This window comes from Trichechus manatus, unplaced genomic scaffold, assembly GCF_000243295.1.
Source record: "Trichechus manatus latirostris isolate Lorelei unplaced genomic scaffold, TriManLat1.0 scaffold00005, whole genome shotgun sequence".
Taxonomy (NCBI): domain Eukaryota; kingdom Metazoa; phylum Chordata; class Mammalia; order Sirenia; family Trichechidae; genus Trichechus; species Trichechus manatus.
This window is the reverse complement of record NW_004443941.1, coordinates 14,745,365-14,768,813: the sequence shown is the minus strand read 5'-3', so window position 1 is coordinate 14,768,813 and position 23,449 is coordinate 14,745,365. Positions and strand designations below refer to the sequence as shown.

Here is a 23,449-nt window from a genome sequence, read left to right as displayed (position 1 = left end):
CAGACACGTGGGAGGTACTCAGACCGCATCGTAATGGATAGGTAGGATTTGGGTGGGCACAGGAGAACGGCGAGCGCATTCCTGGGGGCAGCAGCATGAGGTGGCATGTAGCTTTGGGAATGAAATGCGGTGGCTTTAGGGGATTGTGAAGAGGCCGCTGGGCCAACAGACACAGAGTGGGCAGTGTAGGGGGTGTGTGTGTGTGTGTGTGTGTGTGTGTGTGTGTGTTAGGGAGGAACATAATGTTGTTCAGCCTCAGGGATGCGCTAGATTCTAGAATTCCAAGCCCAAGCTGGGATCTGTCCTGCCACTCTGGCTGTCACTGTCCTTCCTAGTGGTCCTGACTTTGGCTCTGTGCTCAGGCCTGGACTCAGCCCAGCGCCTCCCTGAGTGAGGCCCCCTCGCCCGCCCTGGCCGGCCAGCCCCGGGTGATGCCCCCTCCACCTCACCGGGCGCTGGCCTTCCTTGCCTTCCAGTGGCCTGGAGAAGGACAGCAGCTTAGGCGAGGGCCTCACGCTGAAGAAGCAGAGCGGCATGCACCTGACTCTGCCTGACGCCCACGAGGCTGACTCCGGTAAGAGCATACCTGGGGAGCCCGCTTCATGTGGGCCCGCAGCCCACCCTCCTGGCCTGAGGGCACAGACAGGATGTGGCATCTGAGGAGAGCCCTGACCAGCTGGCCAAACCCTACCACTGCTTGGTGCCCGCCACTGCCCCAGGGCCCGGGTGCCGAGGAGCTACCTTTGGGCATCTTTCAGGGCTGACCGTGGCTCTGGGGAGGGATGGCTGCTGGCCTGGAGTGGGTGGTCAGGGGCTGGAGTAGGCAAGAGAGGAACCTCTCGCCTCTGGGTGGAAAGATGGCTGTGGAGCACAGAAACAGTTTTTTCCTTAAGCTAGAGGCGAAATTTACCTAATCTTCTCAGTAAACTGAGTCAAATAGAAAGGAGTGGCTTAAGCTTATATTTACAACCCTTAAGCTCAGAGCTGCCTTTTTCCTGGTAAAACTCATCCTAAAACCCAAGACATAGGAAATTCAAATGAGTTCAGGAACCACAAATTCACTTTTTTTTTTAACTGAGGACCCCTGATTAAAGCTGAATTTTAAGATGTAATTAATTTAAAAATTAAAAAGGGAGAGGAAGAATAATTAGTCATTGTCCGAAAGTGTAAGTGGAGTTGTATTTAGTGGACTTGCTCGTCGTTTTTCACTTCCGTGGACATGAACCAAGCTGCACCTTAGTTGTCAGGTGCTGGTGTTGATTCCACAGCCGAACCTAGCGCTTCACTTCACAGCCACCCCTCAGGAGTGCCTGCGGTCTGTGGGGCCGCTGTCTCCTAGGAGGGAACAGCTGAAGAGGGTGGAAGGAGCCTGGGTGCACAACCCGAGATTAGCAGCTGCTAACATAAAAGTTGGTGGTTCCAACCCACCCCGCAACTCCACAGAAGAAAGGCCTGAAGATCTGCTTCCATAACGATTGCAGCCAAGAAAACCTTATGGAGCGGTCCTGCTATGTAACACGTGGGGTTGCCATGATTCGGGGGCCAACTCCACAGCAGCTGACAAGAGCAGCCACCTTGCAGTTAAAGAGGAAGAACCATGAGCAAAATTACCAGGATCCACGTGCACTTGTCTTATAAACTCAGCTCTTTGTGGTTTGCCCTGAGGGAGGTCTCCTGAGTTTACTGGAACCATGATTGCCTGGGAGGGTGACAGAAAGTGCTCGCATTTCGCCTGCATGGGAGTTGGAAATGTCCGCAGCTTATATATCCCGAGCAGGGCCTGAGACGCCCAGAACTGCTGCACGGAGAGGTTCTAGAAGGCACGGGGTCTGACCTGAGCTGCTACTCCAGGATCCTTCACAGTGCGACTGTGAACGGGACCCTTATATATGTGAAACAGTAACAAGCAAACAAAAAGTAAAAACAGCAAAAGGAAGAAAAAAAAATTAGCCATAATTTCACCACCCTGAGTCTGATAAATGGTCTTTCAGACTTTTTTCTATGCCCGTATTTTTTTACAAAAATGTGGCCCAACTGTTTTGTAACCTGCTTTTTTTTCACCTAACTGTATCATGCCAGCATCTTTCTACGTCGATATCCATATTTATACATAGTTATTGGAATGACTACATAGTTTTGTACAGTTATACCCAGATTCATTTTTAATCGATCCCTATTGTTAGACATTTAGATACCTTTTTTTTTTCTGAATTACAGGCAATGGTATAATGAGCATCTTTGCCTCCGTTTATGATTGTTTTCCTTAGCGAGAGACCCCTGAAAGTGGGACTTCTGCCTGAAAGCCCCCCAGAAAGCTGCCCTCACCAGCTGTGTGTGAGAGGACAGGGGTGGGGGGGTCCTGCTGGGTGGGTCAGGGCGCCGATTTTCAGCTGCCAGGCTGTGCGCCCTGCCCTGACTCGGGATTCCCAATCTCTCCCCCTCCCCTTTTGCTCTGCAGGCTCTCGACAGGCATCGTCCATCGCAGCCTCCCGGCTGGAGGAGGCCATGTCGGAGCTGACCATGCCCAGCTTAGTCCTGAAGCAAGGCCCCATGCAGCTGTGGACCACGCTGGAACAGATCTGGCTGCAGGCTGGTGAGTGCCTCTGGCCCCGGCTGGGGGGCCTGGTCCCAGGAACACCCACCTGCCCAGCTGCAGGCCACCCAAGCTCTCAGAGCCCTGTCTTGTCCTGTGGGGATGTGAGGACCCCTGACCAGGTTCACCTGGGCAACAGAGTACTCACAGAAAGGGCTGGGGATTAGGAACCTGGGGCTCTAATTCCAACTGTTTCTTCTTTGCTTGCCATGAGCAAGTCACTTAGCCTATCTGGCTATCGGTTTCTTTGTCCACCAAATGGGGACACACCTGCCTGCCTTGAGGCTATCAAAGGCCATTCAGATGGATAGTCTTTTTAGTCTCAAACACACGCTTCATCCCTCCTTCTTGCCCATCTTCTCCCAGGTAGAACTGTAAACTCCAGACAGCTCATGGAGTAGCTAGACAAGAGATGAGGTATGCGGGGCCCCAAAGGAAGTGGGGTCTCATGGTAGAATTCATTTGAAGGTTAATTGGTGTTGGGGAGGCAGGTTGAGTGTAAAGGTTAGCTGGTGTTGGGGAGGCAGGTTGAGTGTGAAGGTTAGTGAATGTTGGGGAGGCAGGGTCCATAAAGCCCCACCTTCAGTCACACAGACCTGGGTTCTGATACCAGCTCATTGCTGGCCCATCCCCATCTCTTTGGGCATTGGTTTCCTCCCAGACCTGTAAGAGTAGAATGAGCTACAGTGGTGTGTTAACGCCGTGTGTGGCCCATAGGAAGTGCTTGGTAAGTGGTGCTGTCCTTCTGTGGATGCATTCCTGTCGTCGTGGTGGGGACGGGCCACATGCACCCTGAGCACCCTTGACCCCTGACTGAGGAGTGGGGCTGAGAGACTTAGCAGGAGGCAGTGTTTGAAAGTTTAATCTGACGGTGGTGTGAGAGGTAAATTACAGTGAAAGAGAGAGAGAATCAAAGGCAGAGAAAATAAGTGCCCGAATGAACCAAAATGGCGACAGGAATAAAGAGGAATGAGAGAATAAGGGAAATCCTATAACCGCCACCAGGCCAACATGCCCCTGGATCTTGTACGGCCCAGGTGGCACTCTTGGCCCAGGAGTGCCTCCTCTCCCTTTTTTGCGATTGTTTTCCTCTCTGTCCCTCCCCACCAAGGCAGTGGCACCGGGGATCCCTGAGGGGAGATGGAGAAGAAACGCAAAGTAGACAGTCACTTACTGGGACACGTGGATCTGACAAGTCAGAGAACGTGCTTGTTAACTGAAAACTAAGGTTTCCTGTGGCACGTATTTCACATGTGGACACATTAGTATGCAGGACGCCCACCCCAGCCCTCAGCACTACCACTGTAGGTTCTGAATCTGGGGGAAAAAAGTTGGACCAGAACTCAAAGGAAGGCTAGACGTGGAAGCATTTTAATAATGCAAAGATTGCCCCAGTTGTGAGCACACGCAAGTCCCTTCGGGTATGAGGGATGTGTGGGGCTTGCACTGACAGTCAGCTTGTTCCATCTCAAGTAGGAAGAGGAATGCTGAGAAACCCAGAGGAATAATAAACAAGGCGTCCTCTTAGGCAAAGATTCCCTGTCTTCTAAGACACGGAAGGCTCTTGATGGGGCCGACAGGGGCCAGCGCCCACGTGTGCCTGGGTAGAAAGCTGCCAGCTCGCGGGAGCATCCTGACTGCAGGGAACGTGGCTGTATCAGTTACAGAGCGATCCAATGGTAGAGTTGTGTGCTGCCTCCCCCGGAGCTCCTGAGGCCTGCCGTTTTAATGTTCGCCTTGTTTACCACTATCAGCAGATGAAAATATTTCTGCATGTCACCAGCTTGTTTGCGTTTCTCAGATATGCTGCTATATGTTCTAGTAAACTCCACATAAGGTAAAAAGGCCTTCCTGAAGTCTGTAATTAGGCTTGGGAATATCAATACAAACACATGCCCTTCAATAATTTGTACTTAGCCTTTCTTCTGTGGATATTATCCTAGACGTAACCCCACAGATGAGAACTCAGCAAGAACAGAATCTGAATGCTTTGAACGCGGTGCCAAGTAAAGGTTGGGCGGTGTAGTATGAGGATGTAGGCTTGGGAGCATGTAACAGATCCAAAATAGCAGTGGCTTATACAGAGAACACGCTATTTCTCTCTCCTGTAATAATACAGAGCTGACAGCCTTTGTTGATGTAATAGCTTTGTTCTCCTGGGTCCCAGGACCCAAGCACCTTCAGTTATCCCTAGGGTATCACTCTTATCCGTGTGGTCCAAGATGGCTCCTCACCACATTCACCAAATCGTAAGGTAAACTAGGAAGAGAGAAAGAATGGCACACCCCCTCCCTATAAGGACTTATCCTAGAATTTGCACACATCACTTTCCCTTGTGATCCATTGGCCAGAACTTAGTCACATGACCAAACCTCACTGCAAAGGACTCTGGGAAATGTGGTTATTCTCGTGTCTATAGGCCCCATTAGTGTTAATTGGTGCAAACAATTAACGTGCTCGGCTGGCTAATGGAAAGGTTGGAGGTTTGAGTCCACCCAGAAGCACCTCAGAAGAAAGGCCAGGTGATGTTCTGAAATATCAGCCACTGAAAAGCCTGTGGAGCACAGTCCTGCTCTGATATACAAGTCAGCAGGAGTTGGAGATGACTCAACAGCAACTGATTTTTTTTTTTTTTTTTTAACCTGCCCCATTAAAAATCTGGAGCCCTGGTGGCACGGTGGTTAAGAGTCGGGCTGCTAATTAAAAGGTCGGCAGCTTGAATCCACCAGCCGCTCCTTGGAGACCCTATGGGGCAGTTCTACCCTGTCCTATAGGGTCGCTAGGAGTCAGAATCGACTCAATGACAGTGGGTTTAACGGGTTATTAAAAATCAGGGCATCTATCAGTATAAAAGAAGGGAAGGATAGATTTGGTGGACAGCTACCAGCCAGGAAGGCACCCTGGGTCTTGTGTTCCGAGCGTGGGAAGATTCTGCAGCAGTTAGCGCTACGTGAGCTCTCCCCTTCCTTGGGCGCCACCATCACCAGCAGGCATCTACTGAGCACCTGTTGGACGAAGGGCTGCCAAGAGCAGATCACCAAGGCAATGCCCTCTCCCTAAGCCCACCCCACCTGACCCAGGCTAAGAATATTGTCATCAGCCCCCACTCCCACCCTCCCCTGCCTGATGATTCCGCCGGCTGCAGCAAATGTGCAGGAAAGGGAAAGCTCTTTTTATCATTTTGGAATGAGCTAATCTCTCCGGATTGGTTTAAGAGAAATCGTGCCTCAATCTGTTTCGGCAGTTAAGTTCCATCGTGAATCCACTCTTTGCTTGGGAAATGTCACATCCTTCCTCTCCCGACTCTTGTCTTCCCCTCCTCCCCTTCAGGCCTCCCTCCCATTCCAGTTCAATATGTGAAGCCTCACAGGCTCCCTGCGTCCCAGATACCATTTCAGGAGCTGCCTCTTTGGCAGAGGGGCTGTGAGAATGGGGAGGCACCATGCCCCCCAGAGGCTCCAGGATCCTGAGTGGCCGGAGGTGCTTTCCAGGGAAGTGGGATGCCTCTTCCTCTCTGCTCATGACCACTTACACCTGTGGGAGAGGGCAGTGTGCCAGAGAGAGGACATGGATGTGGGGAGAGCTCACACCTGTGGGAGGGGGCAGTGTGCCAGAGAGAGGACATGGATGTGGGGAGAGCTCACACCTGTGGGAGGGGGCAGTGTGCCAGAGAGAGGAGATGGATGTGGGGAGAGCTCACACCTGTGGGAGGGCGCAGTGTGCCAGAGAGAGGAGATGGATGTGGGGAGAGCTCGCCTGCGCCACCCAGGGGCTTAGGGGCTGCTGCCTCTGGCTGGGTGAAGCTGGCCTCAGTCTCAGCTCCCAAATGCCCCATTCACACTAGTACCCTGGCTCTGCAGCTGGGCCTCCAGTGGAAGCTACCCCAGCCTGTTGTCCCTGTAGATAGGGAGGCTGGGCAGGCTGGGGAATGGGGATGGGGCAGCCAGAGCTGTCCATATTTATTATATGGACATAGTTATGGACATATTTACCACAAAATTATAGTCAAGGGAGAAACTATTTCTTACTCTCGGCCCTGCACATTGTCTACGCTTTGTGTCCTCTTTCTGCTTGTCTTCCCCCTCTCTCCCCTCTTTCCCCAGACCCCCACCCTTCTCTCTCCCTCCTGCCTTTAGTCCCTCTTCCCCATCTTCTTTGCTCAGCCTTTATCTTCTTCCATCCCTCTCTGCCCATCCTTCCCTCCTCCCAGCTTCCTGAACCCCTGATGAGAGGACTCCCAGGACAGGAAGTCAGCATCCCAGGCCCACGCAGCCTCCAGCTCCCTCTGGACCTTAGGCACGTTGTGTCCCTTCTCTGAGCCCCTGAGGTCTCTACCAGAGGGTAGAGGGTCTCTGACCAACCTGCGGAATGCTTTAGACCTCTGGGGTCTCTGTGTTACTCTCCTGGCCTTTCTCTGCTACAGCTCCCCTGGTCTCCCTCACTCCTCCCTCCCTCCCCCGACCCTTACCTTTGCTTAATTCTGGCCTCCATGCTCTCTGAGGGGCTGGTCATGGGAAGGGATGCTTAATTCCTTTCAGGGGCAGTTTTGATGACCCCATGGGAGGTCAAGGCCAGCCATGGCCAAGTTCTTTTTAGGGCCTAACCATATTTCCCTGCAGCCCCTGGGGCCTCTGTGCGCTGGCCCTGATGGCATCTCTCCTTTCTGAGGTCTCAGGGGCTGGTCTCTCTGAGGAGCAGACCTCACCTGGAGAGGCCCCTGCAAGACCTTAGGGGTGGCCTCGGGCTCTCCCTCATCTGCTCAGCTCAGGGCCAGCCTACAGAGGGGTGTGGAAATAGCCCAGGGAGGGGGAGCCCACCCCAGCCTCAGGCCTGGAGCTTGAAGGAGAGGTGGGGGAGCGCCACACTGGCAGGAAGACAGCGTTGGCTTGGCTCACTCCTGGAGGGTTAGGCCAGGCCGCCTCGGAAAAAAATAATAGAAGGGACTCTCAACAAAGCTCCAGGGAGCAGATGTTTTCCATTTGTAGCCTGCAGTGTTGTGAGGGGGTGGTGGAGTGGAGGGAGATGGAGGAAAGAGGAAGAGACCCAGGCAAGAGACGAAATGGCAGGGAGGAAGATAAGAGGCGAGGAAAACCGGAGGGACGAGAGAAAAAAAAGCTGAGGGAATGGGACGGGGGCCTTTGACATCACCTCCCTGTTTGCTGGGGTGATGACAACCACAAGGAAAATCCAGTAACAGCGAGCACTCATCCACCCCTGGGTGGGCAGGTGGGCAGGGTGTGATGGCAGGGCCCTGCAGCCAGGGCCAGGAGGGAGTAAGCGGGTGCGGGCGGCAGGTGGGCATGATGCAACCACCTCCTCCTGTGGCTGCAGCTATCTGGGGAGCGCCGTGTTTGGTAAAATGGCTGGCGGGGCCTGAGGGCGTCTGCCCAAGGACACAGGCTAGGAGACAGAGTGCACCCTGCAGCCCCAGATCTGTGGGCCTGTCTGCAGGGCAGAGGCCTGCCCCGCACACACCCCTCAGGAGACCTCACTTCTCAGGGTCTGTCCTTCGTCATCTGGTTTCCTGCCTAAACGGTAACAAGGCCCATCAGAGCCAAGCAGTCTTGCCTGTTTTTCAAGGCATGTCATTTCTGGTGTTTGGCCAGCCTGACAAGCCCAGGGCCTCAGAGATCCCCAGGGCCCGAGGCAGGAGGGAGCTGGTGAGGCTTCTGTAATGGAAATCTGTTGATGTGAAGGTGCTGTGGAGGTCTCTCCAGGGAAAGACCAGGGACCGTCTCAGGAGGCAGGGTGGCAAGTTGTAAACAGTTTAATAAGCCATGCGGGGGGCCAGTGGGCCAGGCCTGCCCGGGATAGGCTGCTGGACAGGGTCCACGGGAGTGGAGAGCCTGGTCCCTGGCCCCTGGCAATGGAGGAAGCATCCACAGGGAGTGGTGCAGGAGAGGCAGCCCACCACCACATTCCTGCCCACACAAGTCCTTCTGCTTCTCCCCTTCCCCTTGGGACACTGGGGGATTCGGCTGCTTCTGCCCTGGAGCCTGGCCCTCCTTGTCAACATAACCTCCCTTCTCCGGCTGCAGTCCCAGTGCTTTCTGCCCCAGCTCCCTTGATGCCTCCCCCAGGAAGCCTTCCCTGACCCCACCTGCCCAGGCCAACCCTTCCTGAGTGCCAGGGGCACTCAGAATGGGCACTTGTCACTCCACTGCCCTGTGTCACTCGAGTAATGGTTTGATGGCTCAATGACCTCCTGGCTTTCTTCTCATGGGAGAACCAGGCAGCCAGTCAGTGCTCAGTAGTTGCATGATGACTGCTCAGTTACAAAGGCAGCCTGCCTGCTGGGACCCCCAGGAAGCAGCTCAGGAAGGGAACAGGACCACAGAGCCGGGCAAGAGGGCTGAGGCTGAGGCAGCCCTGGGCCCCTCCCTGGCCCAGCAAGGCCCTGAGTTCAAAGCTCGCGTTTGCTGGCCTTGCCTTCCAGGGCCTTCTGCCTTGGACTCTCCAGTCCAGGCTGTCTCTGGGGGCCAGAGCCTGCATTTCTCTTTTCCTTGTCGTGGAAGCCTGCCTTGTCTGTTTTCTAATTAATTCTCAGATTCCTCCAAATTTTCCACTGGAGAAAAAAAAGCGCCCCTCAGAAGCTCCTGTAGTGTTCTGAGATGTGACTTTTATTGCACAGCGAGCCTGAGGCAGCACCCACGCTGAGGACCCTGAGTGCTACACTGTGGTCCCGGTCTTAGTTAGGCCAGGACACCAGCTGGGTTTTCCACCTTTCTAGGAGCTTCCTTCAGGGGTGTCTGTTCTGCACCCCACCCCAAACATTTGAGCTAGTGTAACCTCAGCTGTCAGCATTTGCTAGGAAAAGCTCTAGGCAAAATCGCAAATCAGGCTCTGCTTGCCCTTCTGTGACCCCATCTGTGTTGCGATCTTTCTGTGACTTCAGTCAGAGCCCCAGCCAGGGGAAGTGAAAGCTGAGCCCCGGTCACTGTGAGAGGAAGGCTGAGGGGAGAGTGAGTGGGCAGGGAGGCCGAGCCGCAGCATCCAGCGGCGTCTCTACAGCGCCTGCACTGGTGTGCACCCCTGCAGCAGGGCAGGAAATGCGCGTCTGTGTGCAGAGGCCGGGGGCTGTCAGAACGGCCCCTTCTTACTGGTCTGGGGAAGAACCCTAACTGGCCCTGGGGCAGAGCTTCACTGCCTGCCGGCAAAAAGGTGTGAGCCCTGCCCCTCTCCTGGGTGCAGCAGAAAGTCCTGGCCTTCGGAGGGAGGCCGTCCAGCCCTGGCTTGCTCTTTCTCACAGAGGGAATCCGGCAAGGTCCTCACCTCAGCCTGATTTGTTAAAGTGGGAATTATGACAGTACCTGCCTCCCTCCCAGCGTCCTCGTAACGATTAAGCCAAACCAAACCCGTTGCCATTGAGTCGGTTTTGACTTACAGGGACCATATAAGACAGGGTAGAACTGTCCTATAGGGTTTTCGAAGTTGTAATCTTTATAGAGGCATACTGCCACATCTTCCTCCTGAGGAGCCTCTGGTGGGTTCAGACCGCCGACCTTTCAGTTAGCAGCTGAGCGCTTAATGAGAGAAAATGCTTCACAGGCGTGGGGCTTGGCACACAGACACCTCAGTGAGGGTTGCTGGTTTTGTAGCTGTTCCTGACACCATTTGGTTTGAACCTCAGCCCTTAGCAGGCTCTCGTCCTCCCAGCTCCCTCCTATGACGAGATCCCTTGGTTCTCCCTGGGGGTTCTGAGCACACCCCTCCCTGTACTGATCACACTGGGTGGAGTTAGCGAGGCACAGTCTTCTCTCCTGGCTGAGAGGCCAGATCGACAGTATCCAGTTTCACCCCCTGTGCCCAGACACATAAAGAGCAACTAAAGTGAAGACACTGAAAAAGAAGTCAGAGTCACCAGGGGACACCGTCCACGTCCCCATGGCCAGGCTCTGAAGCCAGACACCCAGTGGAGACCCTGGCTCCGTAAATTACTCTCTGGGATGTTAGGCAAGTTCCTCAAGTCCTCTGCGCCAGTCTCCTTATCTTATCTTTAGAGTGATCATAAAAGCACCTGTTCTCCAGGGTTTGTGTGAGGGCTGAGGGAGGTCATCCGTATGGGCACTTACACGGTGCCTGGCATACAGTAAGCACTCAAAACCATTACCTAGTGTTATCACTGGAGCTCGGGTGGCACAGTGGTTAAGAGCTCGGCTGCTAACCAAAAGGTCTGCAGTTCAAATCCACCAGCCGCTCCTTGAAAGCCCTATGGGGCAGTTCTGCTCTGTCCTATAGGGTTGCTATGAGTTGAAATTGACTCAACGGCAATGGGTTTGGTTTTTTTTAGTGTTACTATCAAACCCTGGGGGCTGACGGTGGAACGTGGGAAGGGACCGCTGCCTCCAGCTTTGCCCACCACTCACACTTCCCACTGCCCTTCTGGCTTTGCAGCTGAGCTGTTCATGGAGCAGCAGCACCTCAAGGAAGCAGGCTTTTGCATCCAGGAGGCGGCGGGCCTCTTCCCCACCTCACACTCGGTGCTCTACATGCGGGGCCGGCTGGCCGAGATGAAGGGCAGTTTGGAGGAGGCTGAGCAGCTGTACAAGGAGGCACTCACGGTGAACCCAGACGGCGTACGCATCATGCACAGTCTGGTGAGTGATCCCCCGTCTCCCCTTCTCATCGCTTATGTCCCCTCTTCTCACCCCACCTCTACCCTACCCTCTCCCCCACACCCTCCTCACCTCACCTCCCCCATCCTCACCTCTCCCTATTCCCTTCCCCCGACTCTCCCCCTCAACTCACCTCCCCCATTCCCTCCCCCCACATTCCCCTTCACCTCTACCCTCCCCCCACACTCACTGTCACCTCACCCCCCACCCTCCCCTTCCTCCCCTGTTCTCCCTCACTCCCCCCCTACTGTGGCTAGTGCCTTGCTGCTGCTGTTCTCTGGCATTTGGGGCAGGTGGCTCCTTCCTGCTTCGTCAGGAGAGACAATTTCTTTTGTAGAGGCAGATCGTTCCCCTTTGATCAGGGCCTGGGTGGATGAAAAAAACCTAGAAGGGTTGACTGATATTCTTTGTGACTTTCTTTTTGCTATAGGTTTCTGTAGGGTGACATGGCCCCGAAGGGCTTTCCTTGTTCCTCATCAGATCGTTGCACTGAAGGCAAATCCCGATTCTAGGCAGATACCAAAATGCTCTTCTTTCTGGTGGCCCCTGGGCCACCCCTCAGGCTGGGGACTAGAGTCCCCATTTCAGAGTATGTCTCCTTGGTGGCAGACGGTGGGTGTTCTGGGTTGGGTTCTCGTGTCAGGCGGACTCAAGCACCTATTGAGAATGATTCCTCGGTGGTAAGAAGGCCCAGGACCAGTCCTAGGCATGATGCTCACGGACCTGGTTGCCAGGCGCAGGGGCCTTCCTGTGGGAAGGCTTGGAGGCTGGGAGGTAGGATGCTGGTGCACTAGTCCTGGCTTTCTCTCTTCCTGGGTAATCATGAGCAAGTCAGCCACTTCTCTGAACCTCGGTTTTAATTATCTGTCCAGTGGGGATCCTCTGGTCCAAGAAAATGTATTGAGCACCTGCTCTGACAAGTGGTCATCAGGCCCTGGACATATGTTTTTTCCTGCTTTCCTTAGCTGCTTTCCAAGAGGGAGTATCAGGACAAATGGAATGATCTGAAACGCATACAGCATGTATGTGCACAAGTGAATTTTGAAATCTAATTCAGGTGTCCACCCACAGCTAGCGACATAGTCCTTCCTGTCAGAGTGTGGGTTCCACCTCGGACGTCCCCTTCGAGAGCTGTTTGAGGAGAAGGTCATTAGGTTATCACTGCCTCCGCCGCATGGAGAACACGGAAGAATCAGGAGAATGACTCCAGATGGCTGCAGGGTTATCATTGCCAAGACAGGTCTGGTTTGTCCATGAATAGAAGCAACAAGGAATTAGAGTTCAGCTCAGTGTCAGGAGAAACGTGGTAACTCTCAGGCCAACACAGACTCAATAATCATTAGGTAAGGATGTTGCCAAGAGAACGTAGACATCGCTTGCAGGAGGAGCTGGACCAGGTCATCTTTATAAGGTCCTCTCCAGACTGAGAGTGCTTGGAAATGGGCTAGAACAGAGATTCCCAGTTCAGCTATTATTCCTGCCGCCTGATTTCTTTAAGGATGTCTAACCGGGGCCCGTGTGAACATGCAGTGTCATCACACCCTGACCCCCGTCCCGGTCCACATGGCCCCATGTTGCCCTCCAGTCTGCTCAGCAAATGTTTGTTTTTCACAAGGCGCATCCTCCTGCCTCCTGTGGCTCAGACATTGGCTCCTCTGATAAATGCCTTGCCGGAGGTCACGTCCAGAAACTTGATTAGGGCGATGGGAGGGAGGATGCAGGCTGTCATTAGGCCCGCAGCCAGGCAGAGATGCCTGCCTTCCGCTGTGTTCTCGGATATGAGCCTGCCGTCTCAGCCCCTGAGACCCGACGAAATCCAATAACAAGCACAATTTTGAGGTAACAGTGTACCATTTTTCATTTATGGGTGTTATTGTTTGTAGCCATTTTCCTGAAATGGAAGTGTTTCCAAGGGTGGGTTTCCATGGTAACTGAAGAGCTGTCCAGAGTGGCTCCCTCCAGATGCTTCTGAAATGGTCCCTTTCCTCCTCCCGGGGTACCTTACTGATTTGATGAAATTGGAGCAAGTCAGAGCCAGGCCTGCCCGTTTTTAAAGTTACAAGCAGAGGGGCAGTTGGCTGCAGCATGGGCAGCCCATCCCCCTACCATGCACTCTGTTCTTGCCAGCATCCCACACACACACCTGAAGAATAGTGAGTTTCAACCCCTGGCAACAGTTATTAAGCACTCTTCCCAAAGGCACTCGAAGGCTTTGGCGTGTGTTGATCTCAAGTGTTCCCTGAGCTAAGGGTCTTCCCTGAACTGGCCTTGGACTTGGGACATCTGGGATCTAATCCTGGCCTGGGCCCTAATTCACTTGCATCATTTAGGAAAAGATTCTTAACTTCCATGCTGCTGATATCCCCCTTTGTAAAATGAATAATAATCTTCGTTGTTCCTAGACCACAGTATTGTTCTAATCAAATCAGGTGAGGCATGTGAAAGTGCTTCTAAACATCTACAATGCAATACCAGGGAAGGCAGAGCACAGCAGGCACACTCCCACTCTCCAGTCCCTCACCTGTGTCAGACATTACTAATCAATCACAGCACTTTTCCCCACTGAGCACAGATACAATATGATGGGAACCACTACCAGTGAGTCCAAGGCAGCTTGGCATTTAGGTAAGGGATCCATTGTAAAAACAGTCAGTAGATAACGAGAGATGTATCAGTTGGCTCAGCATCTGTGAACCCCAGAGCTTGGTGCATCCTTGGAGAATCACCCACAGAAAAGAACATTGATGAGAATTGGTACCCCCCATGGGAGCCAGGCTCCCAAGGATAAGGACACCCTGGCCTAACCACACCACTGTGGCTTTGTTAGGACACCAGGCTCTGAGGGGTACAAGGGGAAGAAGAGCCACCATGGCCTCTGAGAGCATGGCCACCCCCAAGCCTGGCTGGGAGAGCCCCGGGCTCCTCATTGAGCCCCTGAGGTAGTGGGTGAGCCCCCCACCCCAAGCCAGAGGTAGTGGGTGAGCCCCCCACCCCAAGGTCTGGAGAGAGGAAGGTGGAGATGTTCTTAGGGTGCTGTGCAGGTGCCGGGTTGGCCCCACTGTCCTTGCAGCAGGCTCAGCCTCCCCGGGGCTGTGTGTACGAGGCAGGAGGGTTGGGGACAGGCTGGTGCAAGCCCTGGGAGAATGGAAGACTGTTGCTTTCAGGAGCCGGGGTTCAGACGTTCCTAAGAACATGAACTTTGGCCCGAGAGCAGGTTCTCTGCTCCCCGCCCTACTGCCCTCCCTGCCCTGGACATGGTGGGACATGCCCTGTGGTTCTGGCTCCACCCTGGGCTCAGCTTAAGCTCTTCCACCCTGATCAAGGGGGAAGGAGACGCCCTCCTTGATAGGGCCCTGCCAGGGGAGAGTCTTCACGACGCCCACAGCGGTGTCCCAGGCTCATGTACGGCCGGGGATCTTTGAGAGATGGCCAGGTGTGGAAAGAAAAAGGCGTGCTCTCTGCAGATGGAAATTCCAAATCAAATCACAGGAGTAGGTTCTGCCAATCCCTGCTGGCTCTGTCTCAGCGTCCCTCCAGGTAGCCGGAAGCCCCGCTCAGCTAGGGTATTCAGAAATTAATTTACTGGCAGGAGAATTAGTTTAGAAGGGAAAGCCTAAACTTCACTGGTTGACACAGGACTCCAGGGGCTCGGCCAAGAAGGGGCCCCATTGTCCTGCTGCAGGGGTGGCCCATGGTGCCAGCAGGGTGCTAAGAAGGCAGGGAGGAGGTACTGGGCAGGGTCAGCTCCCAGAGACCAGCGGGGTGGGGAGGGTGGCTGCTCAGGAGAGAGAAGCATGGGCAGGTCCCTCAGAGCTGCCTTTGGTGTTGCTTCTGGGGCTGGTTGTCTGGGTTGGATTTGGAGCCCCGTACCAGAGCTGGAGGGCTGTCTGCAGGTTCAAGCACAGCCTTCGAGTCCTGACTGACCTGGACTTGAGTCTGACTTCACCTTTTCTTGCTATCTAACCCCTGCCAAGTTCCTTAACCTCTCAGAGCCTCCCTGTCCTCATCTGTAAAGTGCGGACCCCAGTGCCAAGCACCTGGGGCTATTGTTAGAATGAGGTCAAATAGTTCTGAGTTGATGGCCCAGTAGTCATGATTATTTTTGCCTTTCTTTTCTTTTTGAAGCATCGCTCCCCCCAGGCCACGATCATATGCTCCTGGTTGGCAGAGGGAAGGACAGGCCCTGAGCCACGCCAAGAGACTCATTGCAGCAAAGCCGACCTCCCTGAGCCCACTGGGCTAAGCCCGTCTCGGGCCAGGGGCCAGGCCAGGGCGCAGACCACGACGTGCAGTTCTCATGTGGCATGAGGCAAGAAGTACACGTGGCATAAAGCTCAGGGTGACCTTGGCTAAGAGTGAGGGCAGTGCTTAGTCAGGAGAATCTGAGTTGGAGAACAAGGGAGATTTCAGGCCTTGTTGTGTAGTATTTCGTGTTGGTTAAGATTCTCTTCAGCCCAGCGTTGGCCTCTGAGGCAGCAGGAAGGAGGAGCTGTGAAGGCCAGGCTCTTGGGTGGACCTGCTTGGCCCTGCGTTCGGCCCATGGTCATGCCCAGCTGCTTCAGCATCTGCTTCCTGTCTTGAGGAAAGCTGTCCTGAGCAGCTGAGAAGTGAGACTCAGCACCCAGCCTTTTAGAGGTTCCATGACGCTGGATGAGGCCAGCTGTGCGCAGACCGTGCTTCAGGGTCCAGGGTCCAGGGTACTCCGTCTGCTCTAGGCTTCTCCCTTCTTGCTTATCTTCCTGAGCTGTATCAGGTGACTTAGAGGATCCAAGCAGCCTGAGGAAATGGGAGGACCCGGCGGTCTTACCCTCTGCTTCTGTGTGTGTGTGTATACACGCCTGAGTTCTACTCACAGGCACATACACAGCCTCTCATCAATGGAGTCTGCACCCGTCTCACTGGCTCCAGACAAGCAGACACAAAGTAGTGCTTCTGTCTGGCAGGGAAGTTCAGTAGGAATGTCTGGACCATTTGACCTACTCGGAGGTGGCGTTACTGTGGGCGAACTTTCCTTCACCCTCCGTAGGCGTGTGCACTCCTTGGTGGAGAAGTGGAGGAGAAGGGAGTGGAGAAGTTTCTGGAGGCTCACTGTGTATGTTTGGGGGAGGGGATTAGTGAGAAGGGACACAAAAGAATGTCCCAGCAGCATGGGCCTCACTGGTGTTCAGAGTCCCCTCCTCATCCCACCTTGTCCCTGGGCTGACAGAGCCCTCAGCATACACCCTCAGCCTTTGCCCTGAGCTCAGAGACCTTCAAGAAGACAAAGACCTGATCCCCTGGTTCTGGTCAGAACTGCTGGAAAGCCTTAGGCTGGTGTGTGGGCCTCTGAAGTCCACCACCAGCTCACTCATGAGGAATGGAGAGAAAGCATTTTATAAGCCGGTCATAGATTCAGGTCAGAAAGGTCAGAAGTACTTTCCTTCACCTCAGTGAGGGCAGCATGTTGACTTAACTTAGCCCCAGAATCAATTTTGTCCGAAAAAAGGCCATCCCTTTTCCCCCTTGTCCAAAGGGCTGTCACACCTGCTCCCAAACAGGCTATCACCACCCCCAATAACCATCACCCCCCCCCCCAATAACCATCACCCCCATCGAGCTCTGTCTCCTCAGAGAGGAGCTTCTTCTCACTCCCCCATTGCAGAGTGTTCACTTCCAGACCCGGAAGTCCAGAGGCCTACCTTCCTGGCTTAAGGAAGAGGGAAACCTCCTCCTGACTTAGCCTTAAGGACTGAGTCCAAGGAAGTCTGGGAACTTTTTCTGAGCAGGGCCTCTTCCTCTAAGGGCCTAGGGGGTTCCAGCCAGGCATCAAGCAGGGTCTAGAAGGATTTGTGCCTCTTCTTCCAACCAGCCTTGGAGCTGAGATGTGGTGGGGGGGGGGGGTACAAGGGGGCCGGGCTCAGCCTAGAGCTGCACCTGGTTCCCAGGCTGGTTGGACAGGTCGAGGCTGACACACCTGAAAATGCGGGGCCAGAAAGTCCAGACTGCAGACCCAGCGTGGCCCAGATGCGCCTGGGCCTCCCTCCCCGGGTGTGTCAGCGCTCCGGTTGGGTGAAGGGAAGGAGCCCTTCCTGCAGAGCAGGCTCCGAGGCCCCATGGGCTCCTCCCTGCAGCCGCAGTGTCCCCAGGCAGGGGCCCCAGGGACCGGGAGGCTCCAGCAGCCTCCAGCTGATTCCCAACTTCCCAGCTGGAGAGACTGTTACAGAATCCCAGGAATGTGCCTTGAGCTCAGACAGAAAATTCCCAAAATAACTTCTATAAATACTTGAGAGAAGGGGCGGGAGGAGCTCACAGCCTGGCCTGCAGCTGGCCTAGCACTGGGGCTGCTTCCCAGGGCAGGCCTTTTCCCCCAAAGAAAGGCAAAGGCTCACACACCCAGGCCCTCCTGCTGTCCTCCCTTTCGGGGGACATTGTCAAGCTCTGCATTAATGGGGTGGGATAGTGTGCGGCAGCAATTTTGAAAAAGGGAGGCAGGACCCTTTTTCCCCTCGACCCCCGTCCCAGGCCCTTGTCACCGCCCTGACAGGGAGGGTCACCTTGGAGTCTCCATAGAAACAGTAGCAACCAGGCCCGAGCAGGGTGTCTTGACCCTAAGAGTCAGGCTTTGCCAAGCTTGGCCTTGTAGCACCCTCCTGCCGGCAAGTCCGGGTCAACCCACATGTGAGTGCCTCTAGGTACCCTGCTGTGTCCAGGCTCCTCCCACAGAGCATCGTTGAGCTTCTGTCCTGTGGGGAATAGCTCAGCAGGCAGAAGCCAGTGACCCTGCCCTCTCAGCCCTGGGCTGAGCCCCACAGCGGCCGAGCCTCCCGACAGCCTCTAGGTGATTGTGCTTGTGTGGGCCCACAGGGAGGGCCACCGGGCGGCCAACGCCTGGGTAGGAGAGATGTGGGCAGTGCTCCCTCCTTCCTGAACTCCCGGAAGGGATGGAAGAAGGAATGGGTGGAGTTGGGAATTTCTGGGGACTTCCTGCCCCTCCCTGAAACCTTAGTGGTTATGTCAACCCAGCCCCCACCCCTCTTATAGACACAGAGCTTAATCACCGTAAATACTTTCCAGGCCCTTTCTAATCCCTGTGGGTGGGCAGCACAGGTGAGGAGAGGCACTCAGCAGGTCTAGTCTCCTGCCTCACCGTGGGGCGCCCCTATAGCAGGGCGGGGTGGCGAGGAGTTAGGAGTTGGCGATCCTGCTCGTGAGTTCCCACCATCTCCCCGGAGACCTGTTCTCTGGGCACAGGAGGGCGTCAGCAGACCCTGGGCACAGAGCTGGGCTGGGTGCAGAGCAGGGGAGCCCTTGCGTCTTCCTGGGGCTGGGCCCAGCCCAGTTGTCAAGCGGCAAACAGCCCTGAGTTGCTACCAAACATGAACGCGGCTGGTGTCAGGGGCAGGTGGCAGCAGATCCTGTTACAGGCCCCGGGCCTCCTCCGGGCCCCAGCCTGACCCCCACCCGGTGTCTCCTTTCAGGCTCTAAGGTCATCACCCCAGGATGCAGGGAGGGGTGCTGATCCACAGAGAGCCTTGCCCTCTCCCAGCCACCAGAGAGACCAGTGGCTCCACCCTCCCCGTGACCCCACAGGACGCTCTGCCCATCTTGGGGACATCCTATGTGCTATCTGCCCACCGTGTGCCCCTGGCACATGAATCCTCAGAGGAGTGCCTGGCTCACAGATGCAGAGACTGTGGAAATGGCCCAGTACCCCCGGCCAGAGCACTTGTCCGTGCAGAGCTGGATCCCCCTTGGGGCGGCTGGCTGTGGAGACCCTGGCTGTTGGCTCACACAGGCTACACGAGGACCCACTGCAAACCTTGCAGACTGAGGGGCAAGCCAGCACACACGCCTGCAGCCTGCAGACACATCTGGCCCCTTCCCAGCTCCCACACTCTTCTCTAGAGCAGGGGTTTTCAAACTTGTTTTCAGCAGTGGAGCCCTTGTTTCAAACAAAATCTCATGTGAAGCTCAGTATAGAAAACCTAGTGTCTAACAGCCACTCGCGCCCCATCCCTCCCTGCGGAGACCTGGGCTCTGGAGGCCCCAACGGCCTTCCCCTCAGTCCTCCCTTGCTCCCCACGGGCGGTACTCACAAGCCTCAAACCTTCCATTTTTGGTGCTTAATTTTGGTGTCTGGCGGCCTGTCGTCTCGCCTCCCTTCCCTCCTCCCTGCGGGCCCTGTTCTACTCAAAAGCTGCTGAGGTCCACCTCCCAGGCCGTGTGGGCAGAGTGGCTTGGCCTGGTGCCCTGCTGGCCATCCTGGGTACCGCAAGTCAGCACTGCTCCCATCTGGCCTGAGCTGGGCCAGCCTGAGGCTCCACCCTCCTTCCGTAGTCCTCCCCCTCATCTGCGTGGTTCCTTGGGTGTGGCCTTGCCCAGGGGTTGATAGAGGCATGGTGAATACGGCCCCTTCTCCCCCGTCCCCTGGCCTCTGGGGGAAGGGGGGCTTTTCCTAGGACTTTCCAAGCGCCATCTTTCACTCTTGCCTAATTGGTCGTGTTCCAAGCTCTCGGAGGCCTTATGAAACCAGGCATGTGCATCTCCCCAGTGGGTCTCCATAGCAACGGAAGGCCTAACTTGGGGAGTGCGGTGAGGAAAATGTTCCAGCTAAAAATGTACATGGCCGTCAGTGGGCGGACACCAGAGAGGGGGCTCCAGACACAGAGACAGCAGCTCCCACCCCCACCTGCCAGTCCAGCAAGCGGGTATTGTTGTGGGTTTACCCTGTCTTTAAATGACCCCGGTGCTGCCATCCCTGCTGTCTTCAAGGGCTGGAACAGAGATCAACTGGATAGTGCCAAGCAGCCTTTGCGGGGCCTGAGGCAGACCCGGGGGCCACAAGGCAGACTTCCATCCCCCCAGCCCGGCCCCGCTCACCACCCTGTCCCCCTGCACCCTTCCCAGCCTGGGTGGGAGAGGATGTAGAGGAGACGAGGTGCCAGTTTCACTTCCCAACCCCTTTTTGTGACAATTCCTGTCACTTCCCCTCTCTCTCTGGCAACAGGGGTGTTTGAGTCAAACAGCAGGGCCCAGCTTCCCAGCATGCTCGTGACTTTTTCCTCCAGAGCCTTTCCTCTCTGAGCTGATCCTGGCCTGTCACCCAGCACCCACCCCTGGTCTGGCCATCTGACTCCTCCTGTCGTCCTCACCTGCCGGGCCAGGCACCCACAGGCCCCCAGGACAACCAGCTGCTTCATTCAGGCAATGGAGCTGGCCCCTCTCCCCAAAAAGCTGGAGTGCCTCCTCCCTGGTTGTCATGTGCGAAGGCATTTCGTGGACATTGTCAGTCTCTCAGCATCCCTGGGGTGAAGGTGAAGGGTGGCTGCAAGGTGCGGGCAGCACGGACCTTGAGAACAGAAATCCCATTTATCCGATGCTCACGGCGTGCCAGACCCAGTTCTGAGTGCCTTACCCATACGGCCTCATTGAAACTTCACAACAACCCTAGGGGTGGATACTGCTGTTTCCCCATGTACGGAGGAGGAAACGGGGCCAGAGAGTTGTGTGACTTCCCCAGGGTCACCCAGCTGGGAAGGGAAAGCTGCAAAGGCAGGTCTGTTGACTGAACGCCAGTCCCTGGGGGCCCAGGAGGAGCAGAGCTCCTGCAGGTGCCTCTGGGAGCCTGGGGCTGAAGCAGGGCTTGGACAGGGACAGGCCGGCTTTGCGTGGGTACAGGGCACAGTCAGTTGATGTTGCCCTAGCTAGGGACATGGGGCCTTTCGGGCTGCTGGCAGTGTTGGTGGCAGTGGGCAAGCTCCTTACTCCTTGTCCCAATTGCCCGGGGGCCCTGGTCCCCAGATGTCCTCACTAACCCTGCCCTGTGCTTGATCTCCAGGGCCTGATACTGAGTCGGCTGGGCCGCAAGAGCCTGGCCCAGAAGGTGCTGCGGGACGCCGTGGAGAGGCAAAGCACCTGCCACGAGGCCTGGCAGGGCCTGGGAGAGGTGCTGCAGGCCCAGGGCCAGAGCGAGGCCGCCGTTGACTGTTTACTCACCGCCCTGGAGCTGGAGGCCAGCAGCCCCGTGCTGCCCTTCTCCATCATCCCCAGAGAGCTCTGACAGCCCGCTGCAGCGCAGGGAGGGAGCGAGCTGCCCGGTGGGCGGGTGGACAGGTGCAGGGAGCATGGGTCGGGGGGACAGTGGCACCTCAGGGGGTGGGCCTCAGGGAAATACATCTCTAGCGAACACCTGCAGGATGCGGCCCCAGTTCTCCTCGTCTCCCACCTCTGCTTCCCTCCAGAGCCAGCTGGGCCTGGGAGCTGCTCATCTGGGTGGGGCTGGGTGGAAAGATTTGCATAAAAAGCAAATCCCTTGTTCCTGGGACCTCAGCCATCCCTGGTGTCTCTGGGCAAGGAAGTACCTGAGAGGCGACATCTCCACGGGGCCCCTCCCAGAACGTGTGCATCTCCTGCATGTACACTGAGCGTCTGTGTGTCCTGGGTACCTCCCCGCAACATCCCCGACACCTGGATTCCCCGGCTTTGCAGGAGCTTTAGCCTCAAAGCTCAGCTCTCTGCTCCCTAGCGCCGCCCTCTGTCTGCGCCAAAAGGACTTTCCCTGCTCTCCCTGGGTGCCTTGGGAGACGGTCTGGCTTGAACCCTAAAGTGACTTCGCGGAGCCTTGGTGACCGGACTGCCTCCACCAGAACCAGGAGCTCAAGCAGGGGAGCCTCGTGGCTGTGCTTGCCCTGCCCCCGCCCCTGTGCCTTGGGGTCTGTAGCCCTGTAGCCCAACTCTCCCTTCCCGGCCACAGGATAGTGGCAGGGTTTTTATTACTCTCGGGCCTTGCCCAGAGCGCTGAGAGCTTGAAGAATGTGCTGGCAAGTGGGAGGAGGATGCACTCCTTGGGTTCCTCACCCTCCCTCTGAGTTACTGGACGATGTCCAGAGATGCCCCCTTGGCCCGATGAGCTCTTTCTGCTACCAACTGCTTTGGAGTCCAGTGTCTGGCCTGGGGCAGCAAGTACTGGCCCTAACTAACCCTTCCATCCACCCCCAGCTCCCCAGCCCAAGCTGCCCCCCCTCCAGGCCCTAGGTCAGTGGCCCCTCGAGGGGTAATGTCTGTGGAGGTGGGAGTCGTTAGGACCCTCCGGGCTATGTCCCACCACCCACAGCCCACTTATTACCTCAGGCTTCATTGGGTGACTTGGTCCCACCCTGGCCCTTGGACTCCCCTGCCTGAGGCCTCATAGAAGCTGGGGTTAGAGACCCATGGAGGGAACAGTCACCCCAGCCCCTACTCTCTGGGGTTGAACAGGCGTTTGTGCACAGGAGAGGCCCCTGTCTGCAGGGCCAAGGGGCTGGTGGGCGGTATTAGCCCTGCTGGGTGATCCCCTGGCAGGCTATCAGGGAATTCTTTTTTATCTGCTCTTTGAGTTTTAGTTTTAAAAGCTCATCAGGTACAGCTTCTCATTTTAAGATGCATGGGAAGGTTGGGAGGGGGCTGCCTGGTTTGTCAGAGCCCAGTCTATTTCTCAGAGGGAAGGGACTGGCAGAGCCCCGCCCTCCGGGCCTTGCCAGCCCACCACCCCACAGCGAGGCACTTCCGGGCAGAGTCTGTGCCTCCTTGCCTGCCCACGCCAGCTGACGCGCTGCGCGGAACACTGGGGCCTCCCCCTCGGTCTATATGTATGTGTGTATATAAATATATATATATATATATATATGATAGAGATATATTTTTATTCTGGAATTCTGTTAGGAAAAAAACGTAAGAAAAAGCAAATGCTATTGATTTGCCTTGGGGTGCCCAGAAATGCTGATACTCACTTGTTGATACTGGAAAGGGCACCAAATGCATTTCGACTCTAAGTGTTCCCACGCAGGAAGCCACAGGGCCCAGCCAAGTTGCTGACCGTGTCTGTGCAGGTTGAATAAAAAGACGCTTGAAAGGGAAGCAGGTCCTGATGTCTGTGTGTTCGTTCATCCACACTCACCCCTGGGACAGGCCTTGAGCAGGGCCCTGGTGAGGCCAGCTTAGGGGAGGACAGCGCCAGGGGCCTGCAGGGAGGTGGTGGGGGGAGGGGAGGGAGGGGCCCCCTGAAAAGGTTGTGACTTGAGAGGGTGAGAGGCAGGGCTTGAGGAGGGTGCTGAGGTCGGGACTGGAGGCTGAGGCATCTAGGCAGGGCCAGCTGGAGCAGAGCCAACTCTGGCCTCCAGCCTGTCCAGAGGCTAGTGTGCCTGAGCCCCCTGCTGCCTCCAGGGCACAGCTGGGAGAGGCCGGAGCGGGACTTGCTATCTAATCGGCAGACTGACCTGGCCTG

General features: G+C 55.8%; 1 protein-coding gene across 1 annotated transcript in view; it reads left to right on the top strand.

Annotated features, from left to right (window-relative positions):
- TTC7A (tetratricopeptide repeat domain 7A) overlaps positions 1-21,400 on the top strand; it is a 148,938-nt gene extending 127,538 nt beyond the window's left edge. Inside the window, exons 17-20 of the mRNA XM_004369487.3 lie at positions 477-574; positions 2,459-2,593; positions 10,988-11,190; positions 21,026-21,400. Of these exons, the coding sequence (XP_004369544.1) occupies positions 477-574; positions 2,459-2,593; positions 10,988-11,190; positions 21,026-21,247 (658 nt within the window). The 3' untranslated portion in view covers positions 21,248-21,400. The remainder of the gene's footprint in view (positions 1-476; positions 575-2,458; positions 2,594-10,987; positions 11,191-21,025) is intronic.
- The last annotated feature ends 2,049 nt before the right edge of the window (positions 21,401-23,449 follow it).